The sequence below is a fragment of the Hevea brasiliensis genome, chromosome 10 (assembly GCF_030052815.1).
Source record: "Hevea brasiliensis isolate MT/VB/25A 57/8 chromosome 10, ASM3005281v1, whole genome shotgun sequence".
Classification (NCBI taxonomy): Eukaryota; Viridiplantae; Streptophyta; class Magnoliopsida; order Malpighiales; family Euphorbiaceae; genus Hevea; species Hevea brasiliensis.
The window spans coordinates 6,124,639-6,139,481 of NC_079502.1; the positions used below are offsets into that span (position 1 = coordinate 6,124,639).

General features: G+C 24.9%; 1 protein-coding gene across 1 annotated transcript; it reads left to right on the forward strand.

Annotated features, from left to right (window-relative positions):
• Positions 1-6,244: 6,244 nt before the first annotated feature.
• Positions 6,245-7,322, forward strand: LOC110652980 (uncharacterized). Its single transcript, XM_021808601.2, has one exon. The coding sequence runs from the start codon at positions 6,579-6,581 to the stop codon at positions 7,044-7,046; it is 468 nt and encodes a 155-aa protein (XP_021664293.2). The 5' UTR covers positions 6,245-6,578; the 3' UTR covers positions 7,047-7,322.
• Positions 7,323-14,843: the final 7,521 nt, after the last annotated feature.

Genomic DNA, 14,843 nt, shown 5'->3' on the forward strand with positions numbered 1-14,843 from the left:
GTGGCCGTTGGCAGGTGGCAGGTCGGTCCCCAGCAGAGCAGTGGACTAGAATTTAGTTATACCTGCCTCTTTTATATTAAGTTTTGAAAATAAGTTGTACGGAAATAAAACATGAATTTCACATGTTTAAAAATTTCTGCATTATCTATTATGGATCCAAATTAATTAAATTAATTTCTTTGAAGTATGGACCAATAGATATCATATGGTAAAAGCTGCTTTAATTGCATGTATTCAATGGACATTATATAATTACTCAATTTCGTTTAGGTCTTGGTTTAAAATACTCAAATTTTTAGTTTGATAAAGTATAATATAATGTAATATAATTAATTATATAATATAATTAAAATTATAATGTAATATAATTATAATTATATTTTTTTATTTAATTATAAAATAAAAATATAAATAGTAAATTATAATAATAATTTTTATTTTTATATTTAATTTATTTATAATATTAATAATAAGTGATAATAGTTACAGCGATTGGTAGTCGAGTGATATTAGTAATTAAGTATTGATGGTGACGATGATAGTGACGGTAGTAGTTAAATGATGGTGGTAGTGGTAGCAAGATGAGATAGTAATAGTGGTAATGTGATCAAGGGATAGTGATAGCGATGATAAAAATATAATAGTGGTGGTGATAGTGATAACAAAATACGAGTAGTGTGGTAGTAGTAATTGTGTTAGTAATAATATTAATAATAAATAAAAAATTAAAATAATTATTTATTATTATATTTATTTTTATATGTAATAATGATTACGTTACTTTTAAATATAATTAATTACCTCATGTAATTATCAGATTAAGTTAATAATTACCTATTTAAAAATTAAAACTTATAAAGGTAACATTTAATCATTAATTTTTTAACATTCTATCTATTAAACGCATCCTTATGAGAACGCATTCCGATACCATTAATCTTATAATTAAAATTTCCCATGAAATCAAAGTAAAATTATCGTATATGATATCTACCTATATTATTAATAATATTAAATTAATTTGAAATAAATTAAATTAATTTCTTATATAATTATATTTAACTTATATTTTTTAAAATATTTTTTTAAAATATATGAATTGATTAAAAAAATCAATTGACTAAAAAAATCAATTAATTTTTTATTTTTTTAAAATACTTTGAGCTGTTAGGTGATAAGGCTCATACATTTATTACCACATAAAATATAAATATCTTATATTTTTATAATTTATTTATTTTTATTTTAAATAATTTAATAAAATTAAAAAATACATATATATTTCACTAATAAAAATAGAATACAATTTTAAAGTACAAATTATCACTTTATTATATTTTTTCATAAACAAGTTCAAAATAAATTATTTATAAAAATAATAATAATTATTATTATCTTAATATGAAAAGTCCGATCCTGTTAATAAAACATTTAACTTCATTAATCGGGAAATATGCTCCATTTTAATTAACAATTTAAAAATCAAATAATCATATTATTATATTATATTCAAGATTAAATTCCTTAAATTCTATTAATAAATTAAAAAAAAAAAATGAAGAAAACATGAATGGCTGACCAAAGCAACTACCATAAAACTTAACAAGTAACTAACAACTCTCATATATAATTAATGACCTCAATTAAATCCGATCACGTGCCTAGCTAATGTGGTAAATTATAGGTGTACCCATCACTCATAAAAATTAATTATTTTTTAAATTTAAAAAGTATTGAAAATATCTAATAATTTATTGTCTAATGTTATATAAATATAATGGAGTTATAATCACTATTTTTTATATTTAATTTAAAAAAAAATATATATATATATATATATATATTTTTATTTTATATATCAAAAGAATTGTATTAAAAAAAGTAATATAATTTTGATTATAATATAAGCTTTATCATAATAAATAAAAATAAATTACTAAGTTTTAAATTATAAAACTTGATCGCAAATAAAATATTAATTAATTATTTATTTATCAATTTTATAATTTTAATGTGAATATTTTATCTTTTAAGAAGATTATTGAAGAAATAAATTTAATATAACACATGAAAATTAATCCTCAATCCATCATAAACAATAGAGATCGCTTAAATTCCGTGAGATTTTATTTCTAGCGACGTTATTTATTAATTTTATTCTTAAATATTAATAATATAATAATAAAAAGCTTTAAATTAAAAAAAAAATAAATCCTTATTAATAAAATACATAAATTATAAAATATTAAATTATATTTATCCCTTAATTATAATATATATATGGAGTGATTTAAAAAAAATGTAAATATGATATATTTTCCATTTTATAAACCCTCTTATTTTAATAATATTTTAAGCTAGTTATCACATATATTTTTGAAAATTAAATGCGTGAGTGACGGCGGGGTTTCCAATGGGATGCTTAATAGGAAGGAAATTTTATTTATTTATTTATTGTTAATTAATTGGATTGAGACATGGTAGTTTGGCTTTGACTAGTGACGAATACAAACATATTCCAAAAATTTTAATTTTTTTTTATAGGAAAAGGTGCAATGTACTGCATCATTGCTCACGCTTATAAGGATCACAAGGAATTGAATTTTTTAGTATTTAATTTAATTTAATTTTATTAAAATAAATTTAAATAATATATCATTAAATTTAAAATAAATTTAAATTTAATGAATTATTTTTGTATTATATTTAAGTTAAATTTAAATTTTATGTGAGTATTCATTACTTAAATTTATTTATAATATTAAATATAATATATATTTTTATAATAATATTAATAAATTTTTTAGATAATATGTTTTAAATAAATAATTTTTAAATATGAATATAATTATAAATTTTTAAAATATACATAAATTATTAATTAAAATAAATAATCTGAACAGATTGAGACATTATTCGAATAATAATTAATGAACTTCAATTTATAATACAAAATCTAAGCATTAATTAATTTAATAAATAATAATATAAATTTAAATTTAAATTATCAATTGATATATACTTATTCATGCCAAACAGGCTTGTGGTGTTGATATAATAAAAATTTAATTGACAAATATGACATTTTTACCAATTCAGTTTGGTTTATATTAAATATTTATCTAAAATTGGCTTACCTAAATCTAAAACTAAAACAAAAGCATTAGCATTAGCATTTCTAATCTAAATCAAACCTAATTGAAAGATGACAGATGTTGCTATGAAATCTGGCCCTTAACTATTTATTCCTACTGGTTATTATAGGGCCATCCATGTCAACTTTTCTCCAATATGGATATGGTAAGCACATGCTATTAGGTTTTTTCCTCAATTTCTTAACTTAACCATTTGTCTTTGTTTCAGAAAAAAAAAAACTTAACTACTTGTCTGTATCCATCTTATTATTTTTATTTTTTTATTAAAAATAAATTAATTAATTTAACAATTAATAATTTAATAAACAAATAATTTAAGATATCTAGTTTAATTTATAAGTTAATCAAATTTATTTATAAATTAAAAACTATAAATTGTAGAGGTAAGTATTATTTAGTTTGAACTGAATAAATTAAATTGAACCGTCCTAATTCTGTAATTCATTTCGTTTTTAATGCAATTGATTTGATTCGGTTTTGGCCTTTAAAAATTTTAGTTATTTCGATTTGGTTCAGTTCAATTTTGAAGAGAAAAAATCAATTAAATTGAACCAAATCGAATTACTTTATTAATTTTTAAATTACTTTATTTTTATAGAGAATCTATATATTATCTGTATATATATAAATTTTTTTAATTTCATTGATTAATGGTTATTAGATTTAAATAATGATCAAAATCAAATCAAATAACTTAAAAATTAATCATAAATTAAAAAAAAATCAAACTTTCAAAACTTACCAGTTAGAATCGAACTAAATCAAATTATGACGATTCCATTCAGTTTTTCATGTATTTCAATTTGATTTGATTCATAAAATATAATAATTCAATTTTAATGACTCAATTCGTTTGAACCGAATACTCAGCTCTAATAAATGAATTAGTATTTAATTTAATTTATAAATTAAAAAAAAAAACTTAAATTGATGACTTATATTTTACTTATGACCCATTAAATGGGAGAGTTTATAATCCACTAGAATGAGCCATAACTTCAACACATAGAAAATAAAGTCAAGTAGCCAACTTGAGAGTTGGTTTCGCAACTCGCATGATGACCCCTTGACACGTCCTCTTAATTTGAGGCCAATAATTTAGCTTTTTTTTTTCTTTTTTTTTTTTTAACATTAGAAAGACCATATACCTAATTGTTTGATTCCATCAAAGCTCTAAAAATATGTTTAGTTGTCAAAATTTATTTTAAAAAAAAATTGAATCTTGCATGAATATCATAACTTTTATATATATATCATTTTCTTTTACAAAAAATCTAAGAATATGTCTATCAGATTAGAAAGAGTTCATAGATTATTGAAAATTTATAATAGGATTTACGTATTATCCACTCATAAGTAACTCCAATGATAGTAAATGAAATTAGTGCATTGTTATAAATATTAATATTTATGTTAATTAAAAATAAGCTGATTAATTTTTACCTGTCTTTAAGATCTAAGGAGTTGAAAAAGAATTTAATTTTAAGTCTCTTCATCTATATATTTTAAGATTTATTACCTTTGAAGAAAAAAATTAAGAATACCCAATATATGAATTCAAATACATGGATCATAACCCATGTTTATATAAAATACCTTAAGATCTCTATCATATTTATTTCACTAGTCTATCATATATATAGTCTAAATATATACCTTATTTGCAGAAACTAATTACTCTACAAATGAATTAAAAGAGAGCCTTCTAAAGACTCAAGAGTAATGCCAATGTATAATCACTTGCACAATACTTCTGTATGTGTTTTTCTTGTCTCACTAATAAAGATAAAACTTGGCTATTTATAAGTCATGCAACTTTTGACCAAAAGTTGTGCCCCACTTTGTATATGTAACTATTAAGAAGAATTGCATCTCTTCATATAATTATATTTTTTGACCAATATACATAACTTTTAATATGGTTATGTTTGGTTCTGATTTTAAGTCTAATCAATCCGAGTTGATTCACATGGGTGACTTAAATCATATTTCTAACAATCTTTATAATTAGAAAAAGAAAGGATTGTTGTTCACGTGTAATTCATAATTATTATTTCAATCTACTAAATTTTATTGAAGAATTGAAAAATATTATTTAAATATAAAAGAAAAGAAGAAATAGGAAATCCCTCATAAAATGGGTAGGAGTTTTCATTCTAATTTCTAATCCTTTTTTTACTCTTAACAGACAATGACTCAAACTAATTAAATTACATGAAATATAATTGAATGAAAATGAAAATAATAAAATCCAAAACCACAAAAATCAAAGACTATAAAGTAATTGACCCAAAAAAAATCCTTTGGATTAGTCAATATATATAAAATAGAGTATACATGTTTGGGCCATCAATTCAATAAAAATTGTTATAATGATTTTAAAACAAACATGATAATTATTTTCAGATTTATTTATTTTTTACATTTTAAATAATATTAAGTATAATGAAAACTTAATTAGGAAATATATTAACTTAATTTGAATTAAAATTTCATATAATGCACTACTCAAAACTGTACTGAATAAAATAAATCAAACTGAGATTGTCATCCTCACTATGTATAATAATAATAATAATAATAATAATAACAGATTAGAGCTTTTTCTTAAATAAAATAAAAATAAAATATTTAATTAGAAAAAAACTTGATTAATTTTTTTATACTTTTAAAGTGTAAAGAGTAACGATATATCGAGTTTGAGTCTTATTATTTAAATTATTTTTTATTATATAATTCATCAATAATAATTGATTCATTGTATCTCTATTAAATCACAATAATAAATTTAGGAATTGGGTGAAAGTAATTTATGAATTTATTAAATAAAATTAAATAAATTGAATAGGATAAAAGGAAAAATGAGTTAGGTATAATTCATGTGTTATATCCCTTGTGGTTAACCTGGAATCTATTCCATCTCGGAAACCATGAAATGGTAAAGGGTAACAAAACGAGGTGAAAAGAGAAGGGTATTTTCGTGATTTTAAATAATGGCATTGATGTAATTTGATTAGAATTTCAGGAGTATTTATTAAACACTAGCTCTATAAATACATACCGATCGTTTCTCCATTTCATTCTCTCTATTCCTCTCTCCTTGATCTCCCTGAATTTCTCTCTCTTTCCTCTCCCTCTCTCTCTCTCGTAGACAATCAATCTCAGATTCCTGCTGCTTCAAAATCAATTTCTATTTTTTTTTAATTTTCTCCTTTTTTTTTTACTTTTCCTTAGTTTAAAAAAATTAACTTTTTTTTTTACTTTATTTTCCTTTTTTACTGGATAGCCCTCTCTTCATTGAGAAGGGAATTTATTATTTATTATTTTATTATTAATATTATTATTAGGTTTTTGTGTTTCACAATTTTCTGGATTAGATTTGAGTGCTCTGTTGTTGACGTGGCATGCATCGATACGTCAAAAATGAATACCAAAACAATGCGTCTGCCTCCTCGTCGCGTCTTGACATCAAATAAGCGCAAGGATAGGGAGGGTTTTGATTCTGTGAAGCCATTTCCACCACAACCAACAGCAGCAAAATTGGCCAAGCCGAGCATACCTCAAGTCGGCTCGGGAAAACCATCCGATCCGGTTTCGTCTAATCATCTCTTGGCCGGGTATTTGGCGCACGAATATCTCACGAAGGGTACACTCTTTGGTCAAGCGTGGGACCCTGCTCGAGCTGAAACGGTAGCAGTGGAGTCGAATAAGATTAAGCCGAGCCAGAAAGGCAAAGAAGAAGAAGAAGAGGAAGAAGAAGCCGAGCCGAATAAGGAAAATTATCAAAGGTACGTGGAGGTATCGAGTTTGTTGAAAGCCGAAGGGGCCCACTTACCGGGCGTTGTCAACCCAAGCCAGCTCGCTCGCTTCTTGCAGGTGCGAATGTGCTAGGGCCTTGTCGATACGTGGAGAAAATTCATTGGGTTTCCATGAGGATTTTTATTTTTATTTTTTTTTAAATTAAAAAAGAAAGTGTGTGTTGTAGAAATGGGAAGGAAAAAAATAGTTAGGGATTTTGACTTTGATTTTTGTGGCGTTGAGAGATGCTTGTTTGTAGATCTGATCTTCAGTTTCTGTTTTTTTTTTTTTTCAGAGTTTCTGTTTAATTATATAATATTTTATTTCATCATAATTAAAATGTCTATTCTATTTCCATCCCAAATCAAATCATCTTATTTTAATTAGTCAAGGATTAATTATGATCAAGAATTGAAGAGTTTTTTGCAGACCTAATCAACTTACATATTTATTTTATTTTCATATTTTTCGCATGATCTAAAGGGTTTGACGAGGGTACCACCCTTAAAATTATTTTAATTTAAAAATTTAATAATAAATTGAAAGTTAATATATTTTTAATGGATTTTCACATTTAATTCATTTAAAAAATATTTTAATTTTATAAAAGAAATTTTAAATTTTAAATTTTTATTGACTTAATTAAATATAAAATTAATATACATATATTCTAAAATCTTAGAAAATTTTTTTACAAGCGAACAAGATAAGATATATTCAAATTATAAGTGAAACACATAAAAAACACTTAAATTTAAATATTTTACATATCTCTAGCCAATGGCAGATAATTTTTTTTTTTAAAATTAGAATATATCTTTCATTTAAAAGATAATTCAATACTTAAATCTAATTGTAATAAATATATAAATATATAAAAAGTTTAAATATTGTATTCTTAATTTTTTTTTTTTTATAAAATAATAGGTAATTTTTAATTATAAAATAATATTTTTTTCTCAAAGTACATTTTTAACCTCTAGGAGAGTAAAATAGTTTTCCTCTTGGCATAAATAGAATGTGAACTGAATGGAGAATGTGTGTTTTTGGTATTTCAGCCCAAAAGCAATGTAAATGAGAAAATGAATTCACTTGCTCAAATCACAATGTTTTTTTTTTTTATTGAAATTTTTAGATATTATTAAATTTTAATAGGAAATTTTAATTATATAATTTTAATAAAAATAAAATATATTTATTAATTTGAAAATATTCAAATAATAAAAAAAATTACAAGTGGACAAAAGAAATAATATTATCAACCCAAATGTGGATTCTAATGCAAAAATTCTAATATTTATTATTAGTTTTTATGTAAAATTAATTAAGATGAGCATAAAGTTTTATAGTAAAAGTTTTAGAAAACTCATGTGATAGCATTAATTCTCGTTGCCATGATTTTAACTAGCGTTATGAAACTCGATTTGGAGTTTGATTCGGCAAAGACATTGGGCAAGTGAATTAAAAATTAACTAAATATAATTCCTATTAACATAAATAAATATAATTAATTAATTAATTTTTTATTATTTAAAATAAATTATATTTAATAAATTTTAAATATTTTTAAATTTTATATAAAAGTGTTCAAGTAATGTAATGTATAAAATTTTTTATAAGTGTATAATTTTTTTTAATAATTATAAAATATTAAATATATGTTAAAAAATAAATATATTAAATAAAAAAACACATAACTACTACGTTAACGTTAGTTCAATTGATTTTAATTTTAAAAATTTTTTATAAGATTTTAAATTTAATTCTTTATATCAACATTAAAAATAAAATTTTATTGAATTGTTGAACTGATTGGGTTAATTGAGTCACACTAGGTTATTTCCTTATTAGATTCAATTATAAATTCGCATTGTTTTAAGGGTCGGTTCACTAATTCACCGATTTAATTGACTAGTTCGGTTCGAGTTTAATAACTATAGTTTTAATAGTAGTATATTTCTGTTACTAATTCGTATGTGCTTTTATTCTATTTTTAACAAAAAAAGGCAAAAGCAGAGAGGGGGGAGTTAGTGTGTGAGAGTTCGTATTGAACGAATTAAGGTAAACCTATTTGTCAGTGGACTAATCATTTGGGATCCCACGTCATTATTATTATTATTCAGAAAATTATTTATATTTGTCCAGATCATTTTTAAATATAAGATTTTTATTATTTATATTTATATTTTTTTCTTTTATGAAATAATTATGTTATATATATATTTTATTAATAAATTGTTAATTTAAAAAAAAATAAAAGAAAAAATGCAATAATTAATTATTAAACAATATCTTAATATTTAGCAATAAACAAAAATTATATATTAAAATTTACAAATTACATATATTCCCAACGTTAACACACATTTATATAATTTGGACAATTGAACATTTCACTTATTACATGGTTAATTAAATTAGGTGGTAAAATAATTAGTTATTAAATATATAGGAGGCAAGGCCATGCATTTGTAGTTACTATATAATATACATGAAATAATACATACTTGAATTAGAAAATAACATATAGAGCTAAATTTCTTAATTTAAATTAAAAAAATTCAATTTACTTGATTTTTGAGTTAAATTTTTTAATTTAAATTTAAAAATTAATCTAAAAATTAAGAAGCTCAATTTATTAATTTTTTTTTATTTTTTAAACTATTAAACTTAAATTGAAACTTTGATAAAGAGTTGAAAATATATTAAATTGAACATTTCAATAAAATATATACTTAGACCAAATATTGAAAATGCTATTGTAACCATTGAAAACTTTTTAGTTATTATTATTATCATCATTACCTGTAATTCTTTTAAATTTGAAAATTTTTAATTGACACTTGAAATTTTTATGTTCTTTTTAAGTGTTATAATTATTTGTGACTTTTAAAATTAAAAAAAAAAAAATTCATTAAACTCTTTAAATATTCAAGTTTTTAATCTTAAACCCCTCAATTTGATCTGGAAGTTCTAGTTCTATGCTTGCTCTACTCTCTCTCTCTCAATATACATTGAGCTCATTTGAAATTAAACTGTAAGAAAAAAATTTTTACAAAATCATGCATGAATTATATTTCTTTGAAAATGAAAAATTTTGTAAGTTAAAAAAAATTAAATTATTTCATTTTAAACATGAGAATTAACAAAAAAAATTATTAAATTATTTCATTCCAAGCATGAAAATTAATAAAAAAAATAAATTAAATTAAATTCTTATAAAATTTTACATTCCAAACAATAAATAGCACTTAATAATGTTGAAGATGTAATAAATATATATTAAATACATAATCTTGATAAAAAAAAATGAGTGTTCCTAATATAAACTTGAATATGAAAACAAATTTAATTATCATCATATTAAATATTTATATCAAAATATGAGTAAAATTAATTAAAGTGTATATAAAAATATATAAATTTATATATAAAAATTTAATATAATAATAAATAAATTAATTTTCATATGAACTCAAACTCCCCCATGAAAAGAAAAAAAAAAGCCTCCTCTTCATTTGCCATTATTCCATTCAAATTTTTAAGAAGTTAGTACATTAAAAAAAAAAAAAAAAAAGCTAAAACCATAGAAATTGGGCTCTAAAGCAACTTGCGCAAAAAGGTGGAGATTCCATTGGACCTTTAAAATCTGAAGGGGACCATGGGAATACTAAAAGGAGCAAACATTGCAATAATGTCACGTGATCCAATTACTGAACTTCAAAAACTAAAGGGAAATTATCTAAAGAATGCAATTTAAAAATTAAATTATCAAAAGAGAGTGAGAGAAAAAAATTTACTAAAAGAGAGTATTTTTGATGACATAAAGGAGAGAGACAAGCAGATTCAACCATGAGTAGCGACTAAGGACTAACTTATAATAATAAACTTTCTTTTGGACTGAAATGTAAAAAGAAAAATTAAAATGATAGTTACAGCTGGATGCTACCCATAGTAGAGTCTAGCTGACGATAACGATACATATTCTTTTATTTTGCGAAAAAGGTCTCTCGTTTTGTAAAAAATATATCGTTTTGTGAAAATAGCAGCTGGGTGTTACCCATAGTAGCACCCAGCTGCTGTGAGCAGTCCAGAATCTGCACAGTAGCTAAAAAAAAAGCGGTAGGGTTGCAACACTACTACCCGGTCTACAGTGTAGCTGAGCAAAGTGTGCTACATTCGGTGCCGAAGTACCCTATTCTATCTTGTCATGTACAATAATAATTCAATTATATTGTATTACGTGTAGAAATTTTTTTTTTATCCCATTCCATCACATCATTTCTCATGTCAATTGTTCATGTACCATATCATACCATTACTCATAAAATTTTCAAATAAAATAAACTTGCATTTTATTCATATAACATTATTCACAATAATATATAATTTTATATACAATCCAAAATTTAGTTACATATCTCAATATGATTTATTACATACAATAACCAAAATACCAAATCTAACTATACATGAGACCTACCAAAATGAACTGGTGAGGTGACAATCTACACTGTAACAGATCTGCTCAAGTCCTATCCAGGCTCTACTGCTGTTGCTGTTGTGACTCTTTTGTACCTACGCGTGGTAAGAACCAACGCGCTAAGCATAATGCTTAGTGGTGCATATATTGAAATAAAAATAAACAAATAACTGAAATAATTATTCTGCGTGTATTCTTATAAGGAAATATAAAATTTTATGAATTTCTAGGTCTTTTACATTTTTATAGAACTTTGGACAAAATAATTTAATTGGAATCTTTTTATCATGTATCTTATGTTTAATTCAATGAAGTTCACCTCAACAATCTTCTCATGTATTTATTTCAATTAAAAATTTTTACTCATTTCTGTACCAAAGTAACCTATGATAGACTATAAAGACTGGATACACGGGAGTATACAAGTTAGACAGTCGTATGTCTATCAAGTATACAACGGTCATATCAGGCACAAGGCCAGCGAGCAGGCATAAGCCAGTAATAATAAAAATTGGCACTATGACCATCGGGCATGCATAAAGCCAGTAGAAAAATAATCTTAGACATATGTTGTCTGTCAATGATTGTTCTTGTGGGCAGTACTGCAATATGTAGTCCCTAATTGGTATACTAATCGATCCAAGATATATAAATGAGTCTAGGTGTACTTTGGGCACAATAATATTATTGAGTATTTATAATTTCATTAATTCATGTTATTTTTATACTTAACAATTTATTCTAATTCATTTCATCTCATATACCTAATTGTTTTATGGACTTTTCTTTAGGTCCAGATTTAGTGCACTCTCTTTACATAGCAGATTGACTAGGATGTGGCCACTGTTTGGCCACACTCCCTTCATAGAATTTGTTTCTCTATGTCTTATAGTCACTCAGAAATTTTTATTATAATTTTTCAAGTTTTGTAGAATTAATTATGGCCAAATGACTGGCCTAAACTCATGTACCCTGTTCTACCAGGGCTCATGTTCAGATCAGTAACTTTGACTCCCATTTTTTGATTCTTATGTTCATAATTTGAGGACTAAGTCTAAAACAAAGTTGGAACCCTGTTTTTTAGGGTTCCAGATCAGTATGGGTTAACCTAATTGGAGTATTCTAGTAGGAGATATAGCTAAATGTGTGTTCTGAGGTCAAATGGTTCTTTTGAAAATTTCTAGAATTTATATGTTAACTTAACCTAATCAATTGACCTAGTTTCTTAGGTTTTTGGGTTTTGGTTAAAAGATCAATATTGTATATCTATGTCTTGTAAAATTTTTGCCATTGGTTTCATTGCATTTGGATTTTTATAGACCAAGTTATGGCCATTTTGCCAAAACTAGTCGGGTGAGCTTTAGTCCAGAAAATTCTGGGCAGAATGGTGCAGGTCAGTTTAGTGTCCTAACTTGAGTTAACAGTTTCATTTGGTTAAGGCATTTCTGGGCTTGGTGTTGTCAATGAAAGTTGTAGTCCTAGGTCTAATCTTTCCAATGGTTAAAATTCAGGTCATTTAGACCTGTCTAGAGGGAGTTATGGCTAAATGATGGTCAATTTTCTGGGTTCAAGGTCTGAACATCCGGATTGGGATAGTAAATTGGTCAACTTATGGATAGAATTTGGGCATAGTTTCTTCATGAAAAATGGGGCATTTTGTCCTAGATTTCATCTCCAATTGGCCTCACACCAATTGGAGCAACACAACTCCAATTATAACTCAAATAATGCACTGGACTCAAAGGTCCGATTTTCCTGCATAAGAATCAACACTCCCAAATTCAATTCTCCCAACTTCATAAACTTCATTTGACATATATAGCACTTCTAATGGTCATAAATCATCTCAACATCATCATTTCAAGACATACATCAATTTCCTCAAAGTTAGTTCAAAAACCCTAACTCACAATTCTTCAATTAATGTAAACACATGCCAATCAATTTGTTCATCACAATTACTCATCAATATCACTAATAAACACAAATAATTTCCTCAAAACCATCAAACCACAACTCATATAATGGCTGCTGAAATTTAGCAATTTCCTATCCCTACAAATTTCTTTTAATTTTATATCAATCTAACTTAATTTAGCAAGCTTGTCATGCTTAGAAAAGAAATAGAAATAAATTAGTGCACTAACCTCTTTAATCACTTCTTGACTTTTTAAAACTTTGAATTTTCTTCACTTTATAACAATCAAAATGTTCCTCTTGATGTGGGGATTAATTTTTATGAAGGGTGTTTAGAGTTTTATGGGGAGAAAAGGGAGGAACTCAAGCTTGAGAAAGGAAAAATAATGGAGGAAAGAACTTTGAAGGGTGCCGGCCATGAAAGAAATGAGAAGAAGAAGGTGAATTTTTAATCAATTTATCTCACTTTAATTTCTTTCTTATCCCTTACCATTAGCTTGTCAATTTCCTATTAGTTACTTTTTCTTTTAATGATGTCATTATGACATCATAAAAGCTTATATCATATTTTTTTTTCTTTTCTTCTGTTTTCTCATTTTCCATATTATAATTTTATGATTCTAATTTATTTTATGTATTTTAATTTATCTCATTTTAAATGACACTTAGGTCAAAATTCAACTCTAGGGTTGAAATGACCAAAATGCCCTTCATTGAACTTATCGAGTTATTTTTGTCTGTACCGATAAATAAATTTTCCTGGATTTTCTTTGACATTTTTAATGTCATTTATACCTCATTAACCCTTAAATTAAGTCCCGAAAATTATCTCTCGGGATTCCTCACGTGTCTGGGGTCAGTAACTGTCTTTACCGATACTTCCCCGTACGGTCACCCATCGCTGTAACCCTGGCTCGTTTAACCGAGTTGCACTTCGTTTCTTTTACTTTTCTTTAATTTTAGTTTGTCTATATTCAGTCAATTTATATTTTCTCACTCTAGCTTGAGTGTAGTTTTAGACATTCAAACTGTCCGAACAGAAAATTAGTCGTCGGAACAGTAGGATGCACGGACTACCTAAAGTGAGGTCGTTACAAGGGTGCTACCATTGACAGCGTATAACTGCTGGGTGCTACCAATGGTAGCGCCTAGCTTCAATCAGACACCACCAATGGTAGCGTTTAGCCGGTTGAGCCCATTGTTTGTCTGATAGTCTCTAAATATAATAGCGTCTAGTGGCTATTTATATATCAACCCAACTTCTCTCATTTCATGTACTAGATTTATGCATTGGCACTATTTACCATTTGAAGCACCAGCTCTCTCTCTCTCTCTCTCTCTCTCTCTCTCTCTCTCCCTAACATTTTAAGGTATGTATAGTGTATATATTTATGTGTTTTTATTTTTATAATATGTAATAATAAATTTCATGTTAAAGAAAATAATTGATGTATTAGTAAAATATTTTTAAAATTTTGTAGTGAAATTAA